The sequence below is a fragment of the Micropterus dolomieu genome, linkage group LG22 (assembly GCF_021292245.1).
Source record: "Micropterus dolomieu isolate WLL.071019.BEF.003 ecotype Adirondacks linkage group LG22, ASM2129224v1, whole genome shotgun sequence".
NCBI classification, from domain to species: Eukaryota; Metazoa; Chordata; class Actinopteri; order Centrarchiformes; family Centrarchidae; genus Micropterus; species Micropterus dolomieu.
The window spans coordinates 20,667,909-20,691,250 of NC_060171.1; the positions used below are offsets into that span (position 1 = coordinate 20,667,909).

General features: G+C 40.4%; 3 protein-coding genes across 3 annotated transcripts in view; 1 reads left to right on the forward strand and 2 right to left on the reverse strand.

Moving 5' to 3' along the window:
* LOC123961427 (zona pellucida sperm-binding protein 3-like) overlaps positions 1–23,342 on the reverse strand; it is a gene marked incomplete in the record, with an annotated part of 791,580 nt that overhangs the window by 761,236 nt on the left and 7,002 nt on the right.
* Positions 652–6,937, forward strand: LOC123961436 (kelch domain-containing protein 10-like). Its single transcript, XM_046036836.1, has 10 exons — positions 652–880; positions 1,811–1,903; positions 2,193–2,414; positions 3,160–3,314; positions 3,465–3,613; positions 3,698–3,782; positions 3,875–3,941; positions 4,041–4,088; positions 4,176–4,315; positions 4,742–6,937. The coding sequence occupies exons 1-10, from the start codon at positions 799–801 to the stop codon at positions 4,949–4,951; spliced, it is 1,251 nt and encodes a 416-aa protein (XP_045892792.1). The 5' UTR covers positions 652–798; the 3' UTR covers positions 4,952–6,937.
* Positions 6,925–23,275, reverse strand: LOC123961424 (putative cation exchanger C521.04c). Its single transcript, XM_046036822.1, has 20 exons — positions 23,110–23,275; positions 16,072–16,236; positions 15,869–15,975; positions 14,555–14,663; positions 13,876–13,992; positions 13,727–13,788; positions 11,132–11,284; positions 10,837–11,028; positions 10,643–10,742; positions 10,412–10,553; positions 10,054–10,237; positions 9,852–9,951; positions 9,360–9,481; positions 9,225–9,256; positions 8,534–8,646; positions 8,253–8,398; positions 8,068–8,162; positions 7,912–7,990; positions 7,703–7,811; positions 6,925–7,558 (listed from the first exon to the last, which is right to left on the reverse strand). Exons 1-20 carry the CDS (start codon positions 23,171–23,173, stop codon positions 7,485–7,487), a joined length of 2,265 nt encoding a protein of 754 aa, XP_045892778.1. The 5' UTR covers positions 23,174–23,275; the 3' UTR covers positions 6,925–7,484.

The following is a 23,342-nucleotide window of genomic DNA, read 5'->3' on the forward strand; positions in this document are numbered from 1 at the left end:
GTCTAATGAGGTTGTACATTTCATATTTTTGGATTTCAAACTGTTAGGTGGACAAAACAGGCAATTCAAAGACGTCACATTGGGCTTTTGTAAAGTGTGACTGGCATTTTCACTATTTTCTGACATTTGATAGATGTATTGGTAGATAGGCCAAGAGAAAATAATAATTTTCACATCTCTATTATAAGTCAATTTTACAGAATACTCTGTTCCTTCTGTCTTTTACTTGTTAGAATGTAAAGCTTTTCATGTGCAGCTATATTTGACCTGTTCTCTACATAGATTGCACACACTGTGATCTAAAACTGCAGTGGTGGTGCAGTGTTTAGCACCGTGGCTTAACAGCAAGAAGGATCCCACGCCTGGCTGGGGGAGTTTGTAGATGGGTCAGTGTGTTATTTCTCTGGGTGCTCTGGTCTCCAGGACTCTAATGCGCTTAAGTGTGAATGTGAGCGTGAATGGTTGTTTGTCTCTCTGTGTCAGACCTGGCGCGCCTGGTACCCATGGCCCTTTGCCTCCATCTTGCCCAGTGGATCATTGACTGTAAGGATGGATGCCGTTTTTCTGAACTATGTAAACATCAGCATGTGACTCTTGAACGCGACATGAAGGGCCCCCTCCTCTGATTGGTCAGCCCAGGCCAGCTGGCTGTGACGCTGCAGGCAGCAGCAGGTGTGGACGGTCGGTACTGTTATTTCTTTATTTTGGTGTGATTGTTGGAGCTTGCAGTCTCATGCCACTACGCTAGGTCAGACTGAAGCGGGTTCTTGTCCAGGTCTGGGTGTGAACCCCGTCGAGATGTCTTCGGCCGAACACGCAACCTTAAGTCAGCTCAATACGTTTGAGAAACTGTCTTGGAGGCCCTCGGTCCGCGACTCAGGTTTGTAAACAAAACCAACTGCTCTGCAAGTCAGCAAAGCAAACAGTGAACTAAAGCTTAGTCCAAGTAACGTAACTCAGCGTTGGTTTTGTCTTGTGTATATACCAGGATACTCGTTTGTCTTTGTTTTGACTGAGTTAGCGATACGATGTTTCACCGCTGCAGCACACAGGCCAGACCTGCTAGCTAACGTTGCTACGGAAGCTAGCAGACATTTGTGAGTGAATGAACACCTAGCAGGCTTTCTGTGCCGTTATTGTAATTGTTGTTTTCTTTAAAAACGGATTCGCATGTTAGAGACTGGGGTGCAAGCATTGGCTTCATAGTTACAGGTATGACACCAAAATGTGTGACATATCAGGTTCAGTGACCCAAATGGCAAGTTAAGCGCCAGAGGCTTTGTTGACGATGTGAAGCGGTTGCAGTTTGGTTGGGTTTAGGTACAAAAAGTACTTGGTTATGGTTAGGAAAACATCGTCGTTTGGGTGTAGTCACAGAATCTGATAGGTCACACATTTTGGTGTTACAGCGGACCCGGCTGATAACAGAGGATACCTGTTAACGTTACCTCGCTGATACACAGTGTAGAAAAAAATCCTACTTACTGTATATACAAGTTAAATTCTGCATGCTGGTTGTGTCAAGTGGAATTAAACCCAGACAGAAAAGACATTTGACATAACCATTAACAATAAGCAAAATAAAAATGTTGAAATGGAGACTAAAACAGTCACTATTAACTTCAAACCAGGGTCAAGAGTCTTAATGGTGTCTCCTACTACTATAACTTTCAAAAATGGCTTTATGGCAGATTTTCTTTTTTTAAAAGGTCAAATCTCTGATATTAGCAGCAGTAGTAGTGGTATTAGTGAGTTAACCACACCCCTCTCTCTTTCTCTTTCTTTTCACTTGTTGTATGGTGATTGACAGGCTCCAAGAAGCGGGCACGGTGGCTTCAGGCTCGGCGCATCTTCTCCCCTTCCTGCCCCAACCTGCGGATCCCCAACAGGTTCCTGAGAGAAGGTGCTGAAAGTGCATGACCTCCACATCAGACTGTTTTTACCTCCGATAAGGAGACAACCGTCTGATAAAGTGACTCAGTGGTCCGGCCTCTGTAACATGCATACTGTATAATGCTATTTCTTTCATGTACAGTATTTGTAGGTAAAGAAAACAAGCCTACATTTAGTGAGGACACCATGCTATGTGTTGTCTAATTTTTAATTATTAAATAAATAAAACATGCTCTTTGGTTTCCATTTACACCATTGACTGAAAAATTCTGTCTATCTTGAACTGATGCCTCCCACAGGACACTGTGTACCTCCCGCCCGGAGCGGACACCGCTGTGTTGCAGACAGCGCCAACCTGTATGTGTTTGGAGGCTACAATCCAGACTTTGAGGAGGCAGGCGGGTCAGAGAATGATGACTACCCTCTTTTCAGAGAGCTTTGGCGGTTTCATTTTGCCACAGCCACCTGGCAGCAGGTCCGCACAGAAGGCTACATGCCCACAGAGTTGGCCTCTATGTCAGGTAAGGTCTGATGTGCTGCCCTTCATTTTATCACAGTTACACCCCCAGCACACCAGCTACTGGTCTGTTGACTGCTAGTAGGACTATGGAATGATTGTGTTTGAGTGAGACACCATTTTGTTTGCTCTCATGCACATGCACAAGGACACGTTGGCACACAGGTGACACAATACAATACACATTCCTGCCAATGGTTTCACACTTTGCCACTGATCTACAGGGGTAAGTAATGCACTGAGAAATATTGTGCCAACAAAGGCAGGGAAGAGGAAGATTGCTAATTGGTAAACATGGATTAAACAGTGCTGGTTTTCAAACTTTTAAGAAGTCGGATTTTAAAATGTTTTTTATTAGGAAGCAAATGCATTCAACAGGATGGTTAAAGCTCAAGCATACACACATTGAGTTTTGGTGAGTAACACTGAATTTAAACAGAAGGGAAACTACACAGGGCGCCTTTTATGCAAGCTGTCCGACACACTGCAAACACTTGTGTATCCAGATTAGTCAACTTACTGCAGTAACCTGATTTCTTCAGTGAATTAATGCAAAATGTACACGGTCTTAGTTTGTTCTGATGAATGAGCCCTTCGCTATGGCAAAAAGAAAAAAACATTAGCAGAACTTTTGTTTTGTCAGTTTGTGGTCTGGTCAGAGAGCGAAACAGTCCAGTATGTAGATTTGAACCAACCTTATTGGGGATACTAAGCAAGAATGAAACTGTATTGATGTTTGTCTCTCTCAGCTGTTTTACACGGCAACAACCTGCTTGTGTTTGGTGGCACTGGGATTCCATTTGGTGAAAACAACGGCAACGACGTCCATGTTTGCAATGTTCAGTACAAACGATGGAACCTGCTCAACTGCAGAGGAAAGAAACCCAACAAGATCTATGGACAGGTAACAGTGTTTGTTTTTTTATATCTTTCTATCTATCTATCGATCGTCTTTAAATGTTGTTCTGTGTCACCATTTATTCATAACTCTTTGATTACAGTATACAGCTGTGTATTCCACCAACAAACATCTCTCAGCATTCTCCATTTCCAGGCGATGGTCATCATAAATGGCTACCTCTATGTGTTTGGAGGGACAACGGGCTACCTTTACAGCACTGACCTGCACAGGCTGGACTTGACCACCAGAGAGTGGACCCACCTCAAACCCAACAACACACCTTCAGATCTACCTGAGGAGAGGTCAGACGTAGTTGCAGTGACTGCAGAATGTGTGACCTCCCCAGAGTATTTATTTAAATAGCCTGATAATGATGATTTTTACAGGTACAGACATGAACTAGCTCATGATGGACAGAGAATATACATATTAGGTGGTGGGACGTCCTGGACATCATATCCCCTGCACAAGGTGAGAGGAACGGGCACACAGACAAAAACTGAAAAAAAAAACAGTGTGTTGCTCCTTCATTTGATCTATTTTAAACTATTTGTCTTTATCAGATTCACGCATATAACTTGGAGACAAATTACTGGGAGGAAATAGTCACCAAACCTCATGAAAAAATAGGTTTGTGATCCATGTTTAGATTATTATTATTATTTTTTTTGTGCCAAATATAAGATTTTAAGACCGCACATTGAATTTACTTTGTCTTCATCATGACAGGATATCCTGCTGCCCGCCGCTGTCACAGCTGTGTGCAGGTCAAAAATGGTAAGGAGTATTTTTATTATTCGTATTATCTGGACAGACCTATGTTTTTGTTTGTTTAACCAGGTCTCGCTCTGTTTCTACCTCCAGAGGTGTTTATATGTGGGGGTTATAATGGAGAGTTGATCCTATCTGACCTGTGGAAGATCAACCTGCAAACTTTCCAGTGGATCAAGCTGCCTGCTGTCATGCCAGAGCCAGCCTACTTTCACTGTGCTGCAGTCACTCCGGTTAGTCAAATATTCATTCACAGATCTCTAGATCTAACTTGGTCGGCAGATTTCTCTTCTGCTCTGGGTGAGAAAAGAAATCTACAAAGAGTTAGTTTAATTATTAATTTTAAAAAAAGTATCTTGATAATTTGTTTCTATTAACTGGTTGTTTGGTCTACGAAATGTCGTGAAAAATGTCCACAATTACAATTTCCCAGAGCTCAAGGAGACATCTTTAAATGTTTTTTTTCTGACTAATAGCCCAAATATTAGAGAGATTCACTTAACAATGATTTAAACCAGAGAAAAGCTGCAGGTCCTCACAGTGGTAATGCTAAAACTTTTGCTTAAAAAACAACTCAATTTTATGTTGCTTGACTAACTGAACAATCTTAAGACTAAATTGTTGCAGCTCAAATTTCTGCCGCTGTTCCCTTCCTTCAGGCTGGCTGCATGTACGTCCACGGCGGTGTTGTCAACATGTCCGGGAATAGGAGGACTGGCTCGCTGTACAAAGTGTGGCTGGTGGTACCCAGCCTGCTGGAACTGACCTGGGAGAAACTGCTGAAAACTTTCCCACACGTAGCCCAGCTGTCCACCCTTCAGCTGCTCAGCCTGGGACTGACGCACACACTAATTCAGCGGCTCAAGTAGACAGAGCACACAGACTGAAGGAAGCGGTATGTGATGCAGCAGCACTGTCACTAAAATCACTGAAAACTTGACAAAAAATTTCTCAAGGGGGCAAAGAAAGTCTTATGCTGTCATGTGGTTTATGGAAAAAAAACTGAATGCCTTTTAACTTTAGTCTTTATGTAAATGTGTGTGTGTATTTTTATTTTTTAATGCCAAGTGCAATGTTTTGAGTCTCTCTGTATGTGTGTAAGATTTGAGTTTGCACGCAGCAGAGGGCATGCATCAGTGTGGACTCCTTGATCTTGTCATTTTGGGTCAACTATACAGTGCACTCCTCCAGTTATAATTTTTTAACCACATTTCACTGTCACAGAAACTTGTGAAGCATGAGCAGGAAGAGTTAAATGTCCTCTTCTTGAAAGCTACATGAATGTTGCTTGTGCTAGTGTACTTTTATCTTCCATTCAGAGGCAGAGATCAGCTTGTTTCACTACTGCTGAAATGACGACCCGTTGCACGCTGCTGCTACGCACACTGTGACATAGGTTAGATCAGTAATTAATGTCAAAACTGTGCTGACGTAAACTTAATTTCCATTTAGTTGGTTAGAAATCGGCCAGATCCTCTGTGAAGAGGCAGGCTGCTGATAAAGCATAGACACGTTATAACTGTGATACCTCTTTTAACGGTCCAATTAGGTCAAATATTTAAGGAATCATGTTTTAGCCTTGAGGATGTTGAGTTCTACTGGTCAAATTGAAAATGTTCCCCTCGCTGATCACATTAGGCCTTTTTGATCAGATGAAAACCCAAAAGCCATTTTAAAACATCTGCAACATAGCATCACTGTGAATCTTACTGTGCCTCTTGATTTATTTATACAACTATAGCTCCACAGTGATTCTACACCCTTTTTTAAATTTTTTTTTATCTTAATATTTTCATTTTCATTCGGTGCCTTCTGACTTTCCAAGATATCGCACATCGTTTTTATGTTTCCTTCCATATATCTATCTTTATAAGATTTTCATTACTCTCTGAACTGTGTACATTTCCTTTTCCCCCATGTGATTTACCTGGTGCTCTCCACATGGGCCTATTGCTGCTGAACCTTTCTGCTCATGATTTAATCAGGAGATACTGCTTACAGCTAAAGATTTTTCATTAACTTAAATCCACATTTTTTAAAGCTATTTATTTTAATCACTGTGCTGCTGTTTTTTGTTACACCTTCAGTTGTAGCAGAACACGTTGCTACATTTCTCTTTCACCTGGTTTTATTGTCACTTTGTTGCCCACTTTATGCCTAAACTCTATTAAAACCTCTTTTATACTATAACATAGGCTGTACTGTAAATATTAGAGAAGTATTGCTATGGTACTTTGAAAAACAAGTCGCACGGGACTTTTTTAAACTAGTAACAATGTAGAGTATGTAAGGCGTACTCAGGATTGTAAATACTGTGATCAGACTCGGTCGGTCGAGCTCCGCAAACATTCACCATCTCCAAAATGTCTTCAGTACGCCGAGAAGACTTTGATGAACACAAATCTTTTGCAGTTACTATGGACTGAGAATTTGGATTTTATTTCACACTTTCACTGCAACTGTGTTGGTACAATACTGAGCTACGTCATCTAAAACGTATTGTATCATGATTCTCATTTTTTACCTTCAAATCTCCACTTCAGTAATTTTTTTTGGTTATGATTGACATGACATCTTATGGCCTTATTTATGTTATTGTGAAGCAGTTTGCTTCAGTATGTGCTCCGACTGATGCTGATGTGCTTTCAGATGTTTATATTTGCAGAATTTTTTATGTTAATGAAAGTTGAATGATCTCTTCTGCATGTGTGTATGTGTGCATGTCATTTTATATAAACCCCCCTGGGAGAAAAGGTGAATGTCTCCTCAAAGGCAGGTTTTGCTGTAACGTAAATTATGTTTTATAATCCCTGTCTGTACAAACAATAAAAACACAGGCAGCCAGTTTTTCAAAATCTTGTATTTGTAGATATTATTGTTCAGTCAGCAATGCCACTTTTTTACAACTGTAGGGTGCCAGTGTTAAAAATAATGTTACTTATATCATTTATTCTAAGACATGTATCATTTTAACATTTCAGAGTTAAAAAGCATACAAAATATCACAACAGTACCTTAGACAGTGCAGATAGTTCACTTTATAACATCAGATTTATATTGTAAAAATATTGCTTTTCTTTCACATTTCCAAAAAACTTAACAATATAAGTCTAAGGACACACGGTAAGCTTACAAACTGTACATTTTTTCAGTTATAGGAGTTAATGTTTGGTCAAAACAAGTTCCTTCCTGAGATTAAAATGTTCAGTTTTGTCATTTGTATAATTTAGGATGCAGCCTAAAACAAAATATTTAAATTAATGGCCCATATCAGGGTTCACACATGATCGTAACACTGTAATGATAAAATCTCATCAACAAGGAGTGGTACTGAATTTGCACACTTAGAGTCCTCTCAAAAAGGTCTAACTTCAGGGGAGCTGAAAAGTCTCAGTCCCACGGTCAGCAGCCTGCTGGAGACGGAGCAAAGTAATACAGAGCCAGTAGAATAAGGTAGACAATCACCAGAGCTGTACCTGAGGGTAGAAAAACATTTGTTTCAGGGTGTTTTAAAAGAGCACCTTTTGAAAATGAATTCCTTTCTATTGTTCAAATGCACATTTTCCAGTAAAGGGTGTTCACTCTCTTAATACAGTGTAAAAATCTTACAACCCTCTCACCCTGAAAATAATCAGACTTTCCATCCATGAAGATGTAGTTCACAAGAATCACACTGAAGATGCTGGCCCACAGGTGCAGATCACTGAATAACAGCACAAATCCCACATCCTTTCGAAAACAAACAGTGATAGATTACAGAAACTAAAAAACCCCAATCAGTAGGTATATATTTCAATCAATCAATCTATAAGTCAAAAGGGTGTCTTACATAAAAGGCATTAAATAAGACCAGAATTGGAATCTGTAGCATGCAGACCTGAACAGCAATACAGATTCCCACCTCCAAGCTGAAAAAAGACATAATTTAGCTACAGATATCACTTTTTAAATTCTGATGAACCTTTTTGATCAACACAGGATTTACCTGAGACTGATGTTGTTTTGGAGTGCAAACTGGATTCCATTAACAATCTCTGGGATCTCAGGAACCATAGCGAGAACTGTCACTCCAATGAAATACTGGAGATAGAGAGACCAACGTCAGCAGAGCCACAGATAACAACCCAATAAAAATGAACTGCCTGAGCACGCTCTGATGAATATCCCGACCTGAGAGATGTTAGGCTGACTTAGTATGGGCTGGATGTGCTCTGTGACGAGATCGGCACAAGCGGACGTGAGCACGGTGGCCATGATGAGGATAACCAGAGACCTCCACCATGACCAGTGGACTACTGCTCCGTGGTGGCCAGACACTGCACAGACAAAGAGAATATGGTGTGGCATGTTACCTTCAGACAACTGTGCCCTCACTGTTCTCTGTATTGTAGTGTAATAACGCAAGGTACAGTTTTGTATTAATTATTGATTCATGAGAGCGAGACTCATACCCTGTCCTTGTCCAACATGAATGTCATAAATGTGGGAGTGCGTCTTCAGTGTGAATATCAGGCCAATTATGTAGGCAACTGGCAAAAGGGTAGATACTACGTACACCAGTGGCCTGATGACAAGAACACACAATAAATAACAGGGCAGAAAAATAAAGAAGGTATAACGGCATACTGAATCAGAAACTCAAAAGACTATATGGTGACTTGACAGGTTTTAGCTTTTTTGCCTCTGGCCTGCATTTGTTTCACTAGAATGCAAATCAACTTAAAGAGAAATGTGTTGAAAACTCCTTGTTGGCTCATTCAGCTCCCCAAATCTTATTCTTAAAATAAGAAGACAAAAATCAGGCAAACCTGGACATTGTGGAGAGAGTAAAGTTAACTCTTGACACTCAAATGTCAGAGTGCCACTACATGCACCAACAAGAACAGTTGTCAAAAGAGCGTCTGCTCACATCACAGGGAGAAAAAAAAAAAAAAAAACAGGTTTGTTTCCATCAATGGATAATTATTTTCTATCCAGTTTCTGCAAGTGATTTTTATATTGTACTGAATGTAACTAAAATGGCTCCCTGGAAAGTGCACCCCTATCATCATGGGCTAAAGCATGCTAAAAAAAACAGTAAGGTCCTTTAATTCCTTAATATTACAGTCAGTATATAAATAAAATAAATATATAATTTCTTACTCAACATGGTTGTGGAACAATGTACCGTTGTTCTGTTGAAAAACAAAAAACACATTATACATATTACGGTGTATGTGAGTCGTTTTACAATGTGAGACTGAAAGGTTTGGTTTTCTCCTGGCTAATGACACTGACCAGATCGTAGTGGCAGTTGTGGCAGACAAACGGCCCGCTGCTGTTTCCTCCAGTCGAGTTGGTGCAGGCATCGCACACCAGATTTCCGTAAGTCTTGGAGAACATTGTGGGGGCAAACACACCTGCCATTGACAGTCAGGGGGATGAGTCAGTGTATAACATTTGGGTAATGCTTTTATATTGCAGTTGATTTCAGTTTTGGCAGACAGAAATAGTGTGTAACAAACACAACTGGTTCTGTAGCTGCTACAGCTGCTAAAAAAAGACAAGACTGTAGCCTGTAACATTTGCTGCCTACAGGCGGTGCAAGTGTCAACATTTAACTAACTATATGTGAACGATATAATTTGTGAGGTGGTTCGTATCTAAAAATACTGCTAGAAAACAGAAAATTGTTTTGTTATTATCTCCACCTACTGTATGTCTGACACTTCCAAGAATATATACGTAGCTGGGGGATGGCATAAAGTACATATGTATCGGTTTACTTGCCTCCTACAGAGATGAAAAGCAACGCAGAGCTCACTCCTGTAGAGCGACTGTTGAATGTTTGCTCGCTGTGTCTCAGCCCTCCGATTATCATGCAGATGCCCTGGGAAAAAGTCAAAGAAAGGAGCCTCATTCATACTGCACATCCTGTATTAGTGTTGTGTATTTGACATGACTTTTTGTCTCCATTGTAATGTTGGCTCACAGGGATGAAGAGGATGCATCCGAGCAGCGTGCCAGTCAGTGCTGCTTTAACGACTTCCTGCAGACACGGGTTTGCGGCCTGGTGACCTTTGAGCAGGGCTGTGATGTAAAAGGTCAACTCTGTGATGGAGCCGAACGTGGCGTTCACCACTGCACCCACGGCAAAGTTACACTGGGCCGAGATACTGCAAGTGCCAAACATGAATGACAATTAACATCAGAAGCACTGTGCATGAAAGTCTGTAACTCTTTTTACATTTTTGAGACAATAGATGTAAAGGGCAACATCAAATTAAATGTAGTTTATTTCATGTAAAGGCACTTTCCAGGTGTGTTTTAAGGTTACGAACACAGCTCACCTTGCAATGCCCATACCAATATAATAAGACAGAGGTATGATGGAGCCGATGGCTATGGCGAACTTGACCTCAGAGCTAGCATACTGGTTTTCTTTGTCAATATATCCGATTACCATGGCAACTATTACAAGGGGGAGGAGGTCTGCAATGGGGGTCAAAGATGGTAACCGCTTTATGACACACTGACACGCACACAGACACAAACACTTCACACATACTAGTAAAGGATACTGACAGCGAACACATTGATCCCATCAACAGTGTACTTGTAGTAGTACCAGTTTACAGCGTGGTAGCAGCACAGCAGCGCTCTGGTCTCATAGCCTTGATGCTAAGGGTCAAGCAAAAAACAAATAAACAGGTGCATGAGTATAAAAGTGACAATGAATAATCCTGTGCTGTAAATAATTAAATCTCTCTCTTGCTTTCTTCTGTGAGCAGGTGGAGACCGAGACATCCTCAGGAGCCAAGAGAAGAATGACACCCAGGGTCCGTGCGTTCATCTTGGACACAGGAATGGTGAAGACCAGGATCCAGGAGAAGAAGCAGGCCAGGGAGTGGATCACCACCAAAGGGGGATATCCCAGCAGCAGCCACACGTAGGTGGAGAAACGATACTACACAACAAGTTGAACACTCCGAGAAGTGATTCAGTCATTTATACATACAGTGTATACATCATGTATTGTCTATATGTATATTTTAGGTGTGGAAGGTTACCCAGTAGGGAGTGCGCAGAGGTCTTCCTGGCAATTCTGGGATTGGCACCTCTGTTGGCGAAGGCAGCAGAACTGGCGAGTTATCTTCCATCCCCTCTGTGTTACACTCACAGTCTGGTGCTTGCTCACAACATCTCCTCAATGTATTTCCAATCTGGAGAAACACAACCAGAGGAAAGTGTTAGTCCTGGCTCACTGGAGCACCACCTTTACATTTAATCTCATGTAATCACAATCAAGGCTGAAACTGTTTTGACCTATCAAATATTGTTTCAAATAATTCATTGTTTTGTGTATAACATTTCAGAAAATGCAAAAAAAATACCCATCACTATTTCCCAGAGACTTCATACTACGTGTTGTATCTGACCAACAGGCCAAAACCAAAGATATCCCATTTATAGTGTTTTAAAACAGAAAAGCAAATCTTTACTTTTGAGAGACTGCAGGCTATGGATATTTTTACTTGACAGATAACTTAAATGATTAACCAATTACCAAATGTGTTGTCAAAATTAACACAATAAAAGAAAATCAAACAAAAGAAAGAGATCAAATAATAGAGAGTAAAATAAACTGTAAGAGAAACAGAACATAGCCCTAAAGAAACTAGATTAGTTCAAAGAAAAAGATTTCAAGGGTAGAATATGAAGTGATGGTTATTTCAAAGTTTAGAGAGGTCATTACTGTGAATGCTAAATCTCTGCTGAGATGCTGAAAGTCTGACTTTGTAAACTGAAATAAGTAGCCTGTGTCTGTGTAGATGTTCAGAAATGTGGGCTGCTCCATTTTGACTTTTATGTATGCCACAGCTAATATTTAAAATTTTGTTAATTTCATAGGAAGAGAATCAAAGAGAAAACCTGGTTGAACACTTTGTTGACATCTAACGTATAACCCCAGCAAGTCAGAATTTGAGCAACACAACATCATCAGGGACATTTGGTTGTGTATCATCTGTGTAACAATGATATGTCCATTTATATCGCCAAGTGAGAGCCTATACAGGCTAAAGAGGCCCTAAGATTGAACCTTGGGGAAGGCCACAAGTTTGCAGAATAGGACGAGGCATTAACAAATTTACATCTGACACCTACTAAATTCTATTAGAAATCCATGAACTGCCTTAGTGTCACAGCACTCTTGTAACCTGTAGTTTACACAAATTGTAGTCCCATTCTTAAAACAGAAACAACTGAGAAACAACAGAGCTGACAGTGGTGGAATTACAGTAGAGTACATTCAGTACTTAAGAAAGTTCCTTTTCAGATTACAATTTTTCACACTCTTACTGTCAAGTCAAAATCTCCAAATTTGGTGATTTTGAATTTGTCTGATCTTAATTTATGGGTTGAGAAAATTATGATATTTATTGAGCTAAATACACTCTTTGAAGGTCCTGTGTGTAATATTGTGAGGATCTATTGACAAAAATGCAATATAATTTCCATTACTATGTTTTCAGTGGTGTATAAAGACCTTATATATTGAACCGTTATGTTTGTATTACCTTAGAATGAGCCATTTCTATCTACATCTCAGATGACAACATTTTTGTCATTTGTCAGCCACCCTAGCTATCCTACACTCTTAAAAAGGGGGCTGAGGGGAGCAGTAGACTAGACAACGTCACGGCTAGATGCCGCTAAATCTTACACACTTAACCTTTAAAACACCTTTGGGTTAGCTGGATGCATCGTCACCATGCTGAAAACAGGGCTATTGGCATGACAAGTTGACTTTTTAGAGATTTGTCCTTCTCACAGGACAGCACTTCTACAAACATATGATGATCGTATAGAATATGATGCATTGCTGTAGACCCAACTACCCAACAGTATATAAAGTAATTGAAAGTTGCACAACCTTTAAAAATGTTAGCAGTAAAATGCCACATACACAGAAGTAACATTATTCCAGAAACATCATAGTAAATGCTGACAGGGACCATTTTACTGCAGAATGAGTACTTTTACTTTTGATACTTTAAGTAAATTTAGCAGATAGTAATTTTACTTGAATAAGGTTTTGAGTGCAGGGATTTTACTTGTATTTTCACAGTATGGTGTTAATATTTTCACGGTCTGAATTGAATACTTCTTCCACCACTTAGGGCAAATCTAAATAATTTACTAAAAAGGCTATACAATGTACTCATAGCTCTGTCCTCCATCACTGAGTGATTCTGTGGGGATTCTTCTGCACCTTGTGATGTAACAAATGAGTCACTTGTATTAATATCAAACCAACTCAGATGTACATGTAAACCTTTAAATACCTTACTATTCCCAATTTTCCTCCTCTTTAATCCCTAACTTAAAATAAAAAAAAGACCCAAAGAATACTGGTGGGAGTTTGTTTAAATGATCTGAACTCTATCATCACCAGTGTGTTGCAGTGACAAGCAAACATACTGTGTAGTGTTGCAGACTTAACAATGTTATTCTGCAACGCTCTACTTTCAAGACCACAAGTCAGTGAGAGACTAAGAGGAAATGACACGATTCAGTGTGCAACTTCCTCATTTCAGGTAGTAGAAAAAGGAAAAGAAACAACTGGAGGAAAATCCTACACATGAAATGAACCCAAATAGTACCTCGTGGATTGACTTGCCAAATGGCCACAGGAAGTAGCAGGACAACTTCCAGCAAAGCTTTCCTGAACAGTGAGAGACAAAATTAATGAGGACAACATCTGATCAATAATAAACATTATCGATTGATCTCTGTTGACTGGCTCACCCACCGTACGGTGCACCAATGATAGTGATGAACATAAGTATGCCGACCAGGAAATATGCCAAAGAGACCCACCAACTGAAGAGAAACACATACGCTACATTTCCACATGTAATGAGATGACCTGAAACCAAAGAAGACAAAATCATTAGTGAAAGGCTGACAATTAATAACATTGACATCATCAAGGTAATTGCTGAGATCTGGGAACACAGTGGCATCTCTAAAAACAAGTCAGACAGTTAGATGGTGAGACAAAGAACCAGGTTACCCAAACTTACTTCAAAGAGAAAACAAATGTAAACTCGGTAAAATGATTACCCAGACTATCTTTTGCAATCGTCGACCACAGTTAACAGACTGACTTCTTGTCTCAACTTAGACCCATCATGTGTGGATTGGTTGTCCGCACAGTTTTTCTGATCTATGAGGGATTACTCTTGACATTTTGTACCTCCCTTGTTTATCACCAAATAAAGTCATTAGTAACGTAGGAGAACTGCTGGCTTGTTTACAGCCTCTATGATCGTCTCATCGCTCACCTACAGTATGTTGTTGTGTTCCCGGATCTCAGTAATTACTTTGGTAATTACGGAGTTATCATAACAAAAACAAACAATGGCCACATCTATGACATAAAGGCCCATGTTGTAATAAACCTTAATTACGAGCACAATAACTTGTACCTGAATGTGGTTTAATGACGTTCAGTTCAGAGTAGAGCTCTTTCACAACCTCTGACCTGTCTTCAAACGGACGCTCTGTCACATGGCTCTTCCATTTTCTAAAACCAAACTGACACAAACAGACACACATGCAGTTTGAGGAATGAATCGTCCTGCCAGCTGTGTTGCATTCAAACACAGGCGCGCAGCTGACAGCTCATTGCAAACGGGGAGAGGACGTCTTGTTTACACTTTTATTGTTACGAAAAACAGCAAGGGACAGACAGGCTGCGAGCTGCTCTCACACCTGTGGTTTGGTTCATCTGGTGCAGACCAAGGGGGAAAATTATACAGTGCTGCGTATTAGTGTTGGCTTCATGTTCATACTGACTTTTTACCAACATCCCAAGAGGAGTAAAGGTGAAGTTATACAGACTAACAGGTAACTCTTTGATTGGACAGTTGGCAATTGTCATCCTGCATCATCAGGACCCACATGGGGACATCAAATTCCACGGACTGACAGAGGTTTATGTGTAAGTTTAATGCTTCTGATGTATACTTATGTTATTTTGTGTCATGAAGAATTATATATTATTATAAATATTATTACCGCATGTTATAATAAATGACGAAGAGTAGGATTCTTGTACAGTAATGATACGGGGCTTATTACTGTGGGATCCCTGTTACAAACTTTTTAATGGACTTATTGGACTGACAAATTACACAGAGTTTAAGCACAGCTTTTTTAACAGCTGTTGACCTATTAATCAGGGAAGTGCATACATGGTTACCAAATGATTTACATAAATATATACTTGGCTTGCACGGGTCAATTGCTTCCTGAAGAGATTTCATGATCAGCAGATGGATTTATTAATAATTTAGCTTTTGAAATTATGTTAAAATCAAATATCACATTTCATAAAATGCTGTGGTTGCTTTGTTTGCTTTCACATAACAAGCACCAGAGTCTGCAGTCTCACTGCAATTGTCTGGTCTGCACCAGAGTTGGAATGATAGCTTTGTGGTGTGGGCTCAAGGGGGGGTACTAAAGGGGGTGGAGTCAACGACAGTACCAATAGGCCACTGTGTCCACTCTCGCACCGTTTGCTGCATGAGAGGAGAACCTCTTGGCAGTGGTAAGGGCTCCTCTCTGCAGAAGACACAGACGTGGTCAGAGTTACTTTTTTACACATTCAGTCAGGCAGATTGGATCCAAGGTGGGCCCCTGTGAACCATGGGGCAGCTGCACCCCCACCCCACTCGCTCCGCTACAGCTCAAACCACTTGTGACTCGCGTAGGGAGACATTTGCCCTCAGATTTCTTACCCTGTAATTATTGACCAGTCTGTTGGCCTCCACTTTGTTCTCTGCTCTGATGGTTCTCTTGCTTTGGATCTCCACCCAGCTGTCATCATAGGCATGATGGATCGGGCCTAAAATGACAACCAACAAGATGACAAATAAATGTTTGAAAACACATTAATATTGCTATTTAAAAAAATCTAAATAACTTGGTACCCAGTACTCACATACGTGTGCAGACGTGCATTTTGTTGTGCACAGTGCAGAACATAAGGAGTGATGTGAAGATGGAGTGCACGTGTCTGTTGAATTAGGTTGTGGACCTCCACACAGTCGGTCATAAATCTGTTCATGATTGTGGTCTGCCTGGGGATCATGCGCCCATGGGGGATCTGCAACACCAAACAAGAAAATAATTTCACAGAGAGAACTAAAAGATGTTTTATATTGTCACAAAGTAAGTAGCTGAAATATTTGTCAGTGATGACAAAATTATTCAAAAAGTACAAAGACAGTAATGAAACTACTGAGAACACAAATCATAAAGTTTCTGTACAATTTGTCCATGGGCCAGATAGTCACAATATTTGTGGCTGAGCCTGACAATGTACCCATACAAGCGGTCTGAGAAGGCCTGCAGAGAGACTGCAACTCATGTATTTGGGGTGGTGATGGAACAATGGATAAGACACATGCCTTTGGTGTGAGAGACCCGGCTTCAATTCCACACCGTGACACATCCACCAATGTATCCCTCAGCAAGACACTTAACCCCTAGTTGCTCCAGAGGCGTGCAACCTCTGACATATATAGCAGTTGTAAGTCGCTTTGGATAAAAGTGTCAGCTAAATGAATAAATGTACCCGCCTCCTCCCAGCATGTCCCATGTCGGTGCAGAGATTAGCATAATATAGAATAATATTATACTTAACCCTTGGTCATGTAATTAAAATAATTTTATTTAACTACTATAATTATAATTTCATTCAATGTACTGTTTTGGCACAGCAGTGAATGGACAATTACTTTTGTATCTTATTAACGTATTAATAATCTGACCAAATTTTGCCTGAACCTTTGAGTTTTGAGTGTGTTGCTCAATCATACAGTCAACTGTTGAAATGATTGTGTGAATTTTACTGAGGCAGCTTTAAGATTAAGGTACAGCGTACCTAAAGTTTTCATCTCATGACATGTTTTATGACATTACCACAAATTTATTCTGCTTTGAATGACTAGTTTAAGGTTCAGTGTGTAAGTTTTAGTGACATCTAGTGGTGAGGGTTGTGAATCCCCCCCCCCTACCCAAGCGAGTAGTATAGCTACGGTGCCAGGACAAAGATGTCATCTATGAGATAAAAGAGATTGCCAGTAAAAATATGAGGTTTCTTTTAGATATATTAAGAAATTATATAAATTATGTAAAACCACATGTTGTTTTTGAATATTACTGTTACTTTTTCATTAATAAACCACAGCCACATCAAGAAATTAAGTGCTACATGATGTCTCATACTCCTGTAATACATTATTTTACATCTTGGGAGGGTTGGTTCATCTGGACTAACATACCAAAGTAAATGAAGACACTCTCACATCTAGTGCTTTAAGTATGACCACTGACAGATACCAGGACAATGTAAGCCTCACTGTTTCTGCACCACAGTCCCCGATAAACCACATAATAAAGTTTACAAAGGCATAAGGTGAGGATCAAGGCTCCTCTCACTTTGCTTAATTAGATAAGCAATCTGCAAATATTACCAAAATGTCTTTTTTAACAGAAACACAAAGTAGTACTGACAGGCATAATGTCAGTTTGTGGTAAAACGGTGCAATGTTTTTAATGGGCATTTAGCATGTGAAAGCACAAATTGCATATTTGTGTGCACAGTGGGAAGCAATATCCAATAAGTTTTTTTAATGCAAATTCGGAATGTATTCATTATTGGTCACTTGATAGGCACATGGTCTTGTTATATATCACAATTAGCAGTAAAAAGAAATACATGTTTTCCACCAGGGCAGTAAAATGTGAAGTTTAGCTGCTGATCTGAGCTTCCCTGCTGTTACCGTTATATTAGCAACCGGTTTGTCTCACGAAGGTAACCGCGCATTTCTGTCCAGGTAACAAAGCCATAACAGAGGCTGGAGAAGAACTACATGAAATTACAATCCAACTAAATATTTGTTCTACCAGCGCAGTAAAGGTTTAGCTGGCTGATCTGAGCTCCGATGCTGGAAGCTGCCGTTTCATTGCCAATTAGCGATCAGCTGATTCTCACGAACATAACCTAAAAAGCCAAAAAAATAGTGAGCGAGAGAGAGAGTCACTACATGAAATTAATCCAACTAACATAACACCACAAGCCAAAGCACAGTGCTGCATAAAACTCATACTGCGGCCTAGACGGTAACTGCTAGGGGCGCGAAACTCCTGGGGTAGGTCCAGTTCACTGCACGTAACTCAGGCGCTAAAATCCGCACACTTCTTCCTCTAGGGGGCGCTAGCGCTATAAGCAAGGTCAACGCGTTTAGCCTTGGAACTCCCGCCTACGAAGGCGGATATCAAAAACCTTATATCCACGCCAGGGCAGTTAAATAAGATTTTTTTTAAATTGTTCCTCAATAACCACAAATCACACTGACATGAAACCAGTGCCGAATTGTTCAGCAATGGGATTTTCAACCAAAGCACATTTTGCAAGATAACTACGGCTCACTACATTGCACATTCATAAACCTTACGTCTTCGTGTTTGGGGGATGCTGCCGATTCCGATGGTATAGGACATGCCTCTGTGCGATGACGTTTTCATTTCGCGAAATCGCGAAAACTGGAAAACCTATTTTAATTAACTCCTCCGAAGCCGCAAGTCCGATGGACACGAAACTTGGCACAGACCATCTCTGGACCGAGCCGAAGAAAGTTTGTAGAGGGAATTTTGATGCCACAAAATATGTCCCAATTGCAAGCTAACAAATATTTGCTAAAAACAGCAAGTATAATATATCTCAGGCTTGGAAAGGCCAACCAACACAAAACTTGAGGACCTTATGCGGCATGCCACCCTGAGGGGCTGTGCAAAATTTCGTACATCCCATAAACTTACATGCATTTTACATCTCCACAACCACAACTCCGATTGATATCAAATTTGGGGCAATTGTTCCCCATGGGGCCCTGATCACACATGATAATTTTGGTGCAATTCGGCCAAAAGGTGGCGCTAAAAGCAAAGCTGAAATCTCTCACTCAATCCCACACATTCCTATGGCATTTTCAAAGGCAGGACGTTTTGCCTCTGTTTGGAATGGCCCATCAACACCAAACGTGGGGACCTTAAGCGGTACGACGGCAGGGCACCCGGACCGAATCGCGCACCCTCCGCTGGGCCAGGGGGGGCGGCTTGCGCCAGGAGGCTTGGACCCCGCTTACAACTGCTTGCAGTTCTAGTTATTATTATTATTATTATTCCCTCTTCTTCTTCTTTGTACGTATTCAATGTAGCGACGGGTGTCTACACTACCGGAATTACACAAGCAGAAGAAGAACGCCATGATGACGAAACGTGCTCTGTAGCGCTGTTTGTTCGTTGACGGCTACGATAGAAACATGGCGACAAAATACAGCGACATCCGCAGCAGGGGGTGCCCGCGGTTATGTAGATATAAATGTCTCATTCTAAGGTAATAAAAGCATAATGGTTCATCATGTAAGGTCTTTACACACCACTGAAAACATAGTTGTGTATCTTATATTGCATTTCTGTCAATAGAGCCTCAGAAATATTACACACTGAACCTTTAACTAGTTAAAAACAAACAAGTCTTTGTCTTGCGTACAACATCCACGTCCATTGACTTTTGCTATTATACCTTTATTTAACCAGAAAAAAAACTCATTGAGATTAAAAATCTCTTTTTTAACAGTGTCCTGGCCAAGACAGGCAGCAGCACAATTAACAAGGTTGCAGATATAAAAACATATAAACATAATATATATGTACGATGGGATTAAATAATCAGTTACAAGGTCATAAAATATTTTCTTAAATATTCACCACAATTCATCAACAAGGATCTAATCCCAAAGATTCACAACATTTTGCCGCTGATTCCAGGCAGGGAGAGCAGCATACTTAATTTCCCCTTTACCCAATTCAGTCTGTCTTAAGGGGCCGGTATTAGTAAGAAATCCTGTGAATGAAGACAGTTCTTCCTGTACTTTTCTCTTGGATGTAGATTTGTAAGTAAGATGGAAGCAGACCAAGAATATCCTTATAAATAAGAGTATGCCAATGATTAACTCTGGTGGAAATTGCATCAACCAACCCGAGCATACAAGCAGCAATGGTGAGTAAGGGCTCTAAAGTTTGTGATGACTCAGTGCTCCATAGTAAACAGTATCCAACATGGCTTTGAATGGATGCATACATGTATATAGGATCGCCATATTCTAACACTGACATAAAGGTGGCAGCAATAAGTCTCATTTTGGCCTCAAAGGAGTTGATGCTGGTCTGTGTCAGTTAAACACTGTATCTGCAGCACTGCAGTTCTTTCCTTCCAGAGTTACTGGCGTTCCCAACATCCATTGTACTGCCCAGAATCACACCTCCATCAATAGCGACACAAATGAATAATAACCTATATCGCACACACATACAGTCCCCTCCAAAAGTATTGGAATGGTAAGGCAAATTGACCCCTGATGAAGTCCTTTGTTTTGTTGGCAGTGTGCTTTGGGTCATTGTCCTGCTGCATGATCAACTTCCTCCCGATTAGTTTCAATGCATTTTTCCGTAAATTGGCAGACAAAATGCTTCTGTACACTTCTGAATTCATTCTGCTGCTACCATCATCAGTTACATCATCAATAAATATTAATGAGCCTGTTCCAGAAGCAGCCATGCACACCTAAGCCATGACATTACCTCCACCATGCTTCACAGATGAGCTTGTATGCTTCGGATCATAAGCAGTTCCTTTCTTTCTCCACACTTTGGCCTTTCCATCACTTTGCTAGAGATTAATCTTCATCAGTCCATAAGATTGTGTTCCAAAACTTTTGCGGCTCGTCTCTGTACTTCTTTGCAAATTTCAATCTGGCTTTCTGATTCTTACTGCTGATGAGTGGTTTGCATCTTGTGGTGTGGCCTCTATATTTCTGCTCTCTGAGTCTTCTTCCAACAGTGGATTGTGATACTTTCACCCCTGCACTGTGGAGGTCGTTGGTGATGTCACTTACTGATGTTTTGGTGGTTTTCTTCACAGCTCTCACGATATTTCTGTCATCAACTATTGTTGTTTTCCTTGGCCGACCTGTTCGACGTCTGTTGCTCAGTACACCAGTAGTTTCTTTCTTTTTCAGGACATTCCAAATTGTTGTGCTTGCTATGCCCAATGTTTGTCCAATGGCTCTGGATGATTGTCCTTCTTTTCTCAGCTTGACAATGGTTTGCTTTTCTCCCATAGACAGCTCTCTGGTCTTCATGTTGGTTTATCCTCTTTAACAGGAAATGCAGTCTTTATAGGTTTGAACCAAGGATGAAAACTTAAGACTATTCATGCAGAGCTATTTAATGTTTGGACAATCAACCTAAAAGGAAACACCTGGGCAACAAGAAACATCTGTCAGTCACATGTTCCAATAATTTTGCTCACTTGAAAAATGGGTGGGTTCAAACAGAGAGTGGTATGTCCTGAGTTGTTTAACACAAATGAGAGCTGAAATTCTGAACTCTTGTCTCATACTCATCTTTTGATCTTAAACCCAAATGTCTTCAGTGAACAACAAAAACAAAGGAATTTGCCTTACCGTTCCAATACTTTTGGAGGGGACTGTAGCTTCCAAAATTATTACCCTCCCAAACACCCAAACTCTAAGACTTCAGCCACACAGCCATCACATGCATAGCGCTCACAATAGCACATGATCCTCAGTATCCCCTCCATTAGTTTTTCACAGTACTCACACAAGGATGTTGTGTATATGTGTGTTCATGTCTTGAGGCATATTCAGTAGCCTACACTGTATTAAACAAACCTACTCTTAGGGGAAAAAGTGCTTCTATCCATCTCCCAATATTTGAACTGATTACTGCCTCTGACAACAGTTGTATTTGTTCCACAGGGAAACCAGAAGCATCACTGCAATTAAATAAAGGATCATTCATTAACTCATTTCAAGGCTTGTCTCTAGCAAGACATCATCATCATCATGACAAATGAATGAAACCACTACATCATGGGACAAGCCAGTATAAAAATCGTGACTTCCCCTTTCAAACAGAGCCTTCGCACACTTTAGGTAGAGTTTTGTTTGGTTTCCTCTTTCTGTTTTTGAAATACGTGCAAACTTGTGTGTGTTAGGGATTGTGCACCACTGACAGAGGAGGTTTGGCAGCATTGCTTTAATTCACTACTTTATTATCCACAACATTAAGATGGGCATATGCCGTCATTAAAGTAAATTAGTCAATTCAGGACATAATTCACGACCTTATTCATGACTTGCCTATATTACTCCTCCAGATTTGGAAGTTTTTGAAACCCTAGAATGAGATTTGTTGCTGTTACCGAGTGACGGAGCAAGTCTGCGCTATAGGGCTGAAACAATAATTCCATTAATCAATTAGTTAATTAATGAACTATTCTGATCATCGATTAATCAAAACATGTCTTATCCAATGAGAGGATTTGTTGCTTTCTGTTTAATTCTTGTAAATACTAATATATTTGGGTTTTGGACTGTGGGTTGGAAAAAGCAAGCTGTCTGGAGATGTCACTCTGGAAAACTGTGATGGTCTGTTTTTTTTAATTACTATTATAGACAGTATAAACTAGTATAAAAGCATTATCTGCAGCCCTAGATTGGACAGCTAACGTTACACGTTGTCTCATAGCAGCAAACAGCACAAAATTAAATAGATGCCCTATTTCACTTATATTTATATGTGCAGTTATGGACATTTGGACACACACACACACACACACACACACACACACACACACACACACACACACACACACACACACACACGGGGGGACACGTCGTAATCAATACAACGTGACTGGCCGATATGCAACAGTAGTATACAACACTTTGCCAGTTTTCTCTTTTCATTCACATAGCCTAACGATATCAGGGTGCAGATTTAAAATTAAGAATATAACGTTAAGTGCTGTTAAAGACACCGTCGCCTTGTTACAAATAAAGTTTTTTTTATTACTACAAGCTAAATATGAGCTTGAGTCGCTCACCTTGGGTGTTTTCAGCCGGCCTCCTCCTCCGGCTGTTCGTGTCTGAGCTCTGCTTGGATGACATGTCCGCCTGTAAAAACCAAACCCATAAACACCCTCACTGTAAGGTCTTCTTATGTCAGCTGGTCTGACCCGCTCATATCCTCAAGTAAGCGGCGCAGATGTGCTCTGCTCGAAGATGACGCACTTAGAGACTTACAGACCGCGTGAAATTGTGGGAAATGTAGTCCACT

What these genes read in the sequence shown, in the direction of transcription:
- LOC123961436 (XM_046036836.1), top strand. Translation starts at nt 799, where the DNA reads ATGTCTTCGGCCGAACACGCAACCTTAAGTCAGCTCAATACGTTTGAG. An exon ending in GCCCTCGGTCCGCGACTCAG is followed by an intron (nt 881 to 1,810) that starts GTTTGTAAACAA and finishes GGTGATTGACAG; the next exon opens with GCTCCAAGAAGCGGGCACGG. An exon ending in CTGTGTGCAGGTCAAAAATG is followed by an intron (nt 4,089 to 4,175) that starts GTAAGGAGTATT and finishes TTCTACCTCCAG; the next exon opens with AGGTGTTTATATGTGGGGGT.
- LOC123961424 (XM_046036822.1), bottom strand. Translation starts at nt 23,173, where the DNA reads ATGTCATCCAAGCAGAGCTCAGACACGAACAGCCGGAGGAGGAGGCCG. An exon ending in ATTGGTATGGGCATTGCAAG is followed by an intron (nt 10,238 to 10,411) that starts GTGAGCTGTGTT and finishes TGGCACTTGCAG; the next exon opens with TATCTCGGCCCAGTGTAACT. An exon ending in TCTTATTTAATGCCTTTTAT is followed by an intron (nt 7,812 to 7,911) that starts GTAAGACACCCT and finishes TGTTTTCGAAAG; the next exon opens with GATGTGGGATTTGTGCTGTT.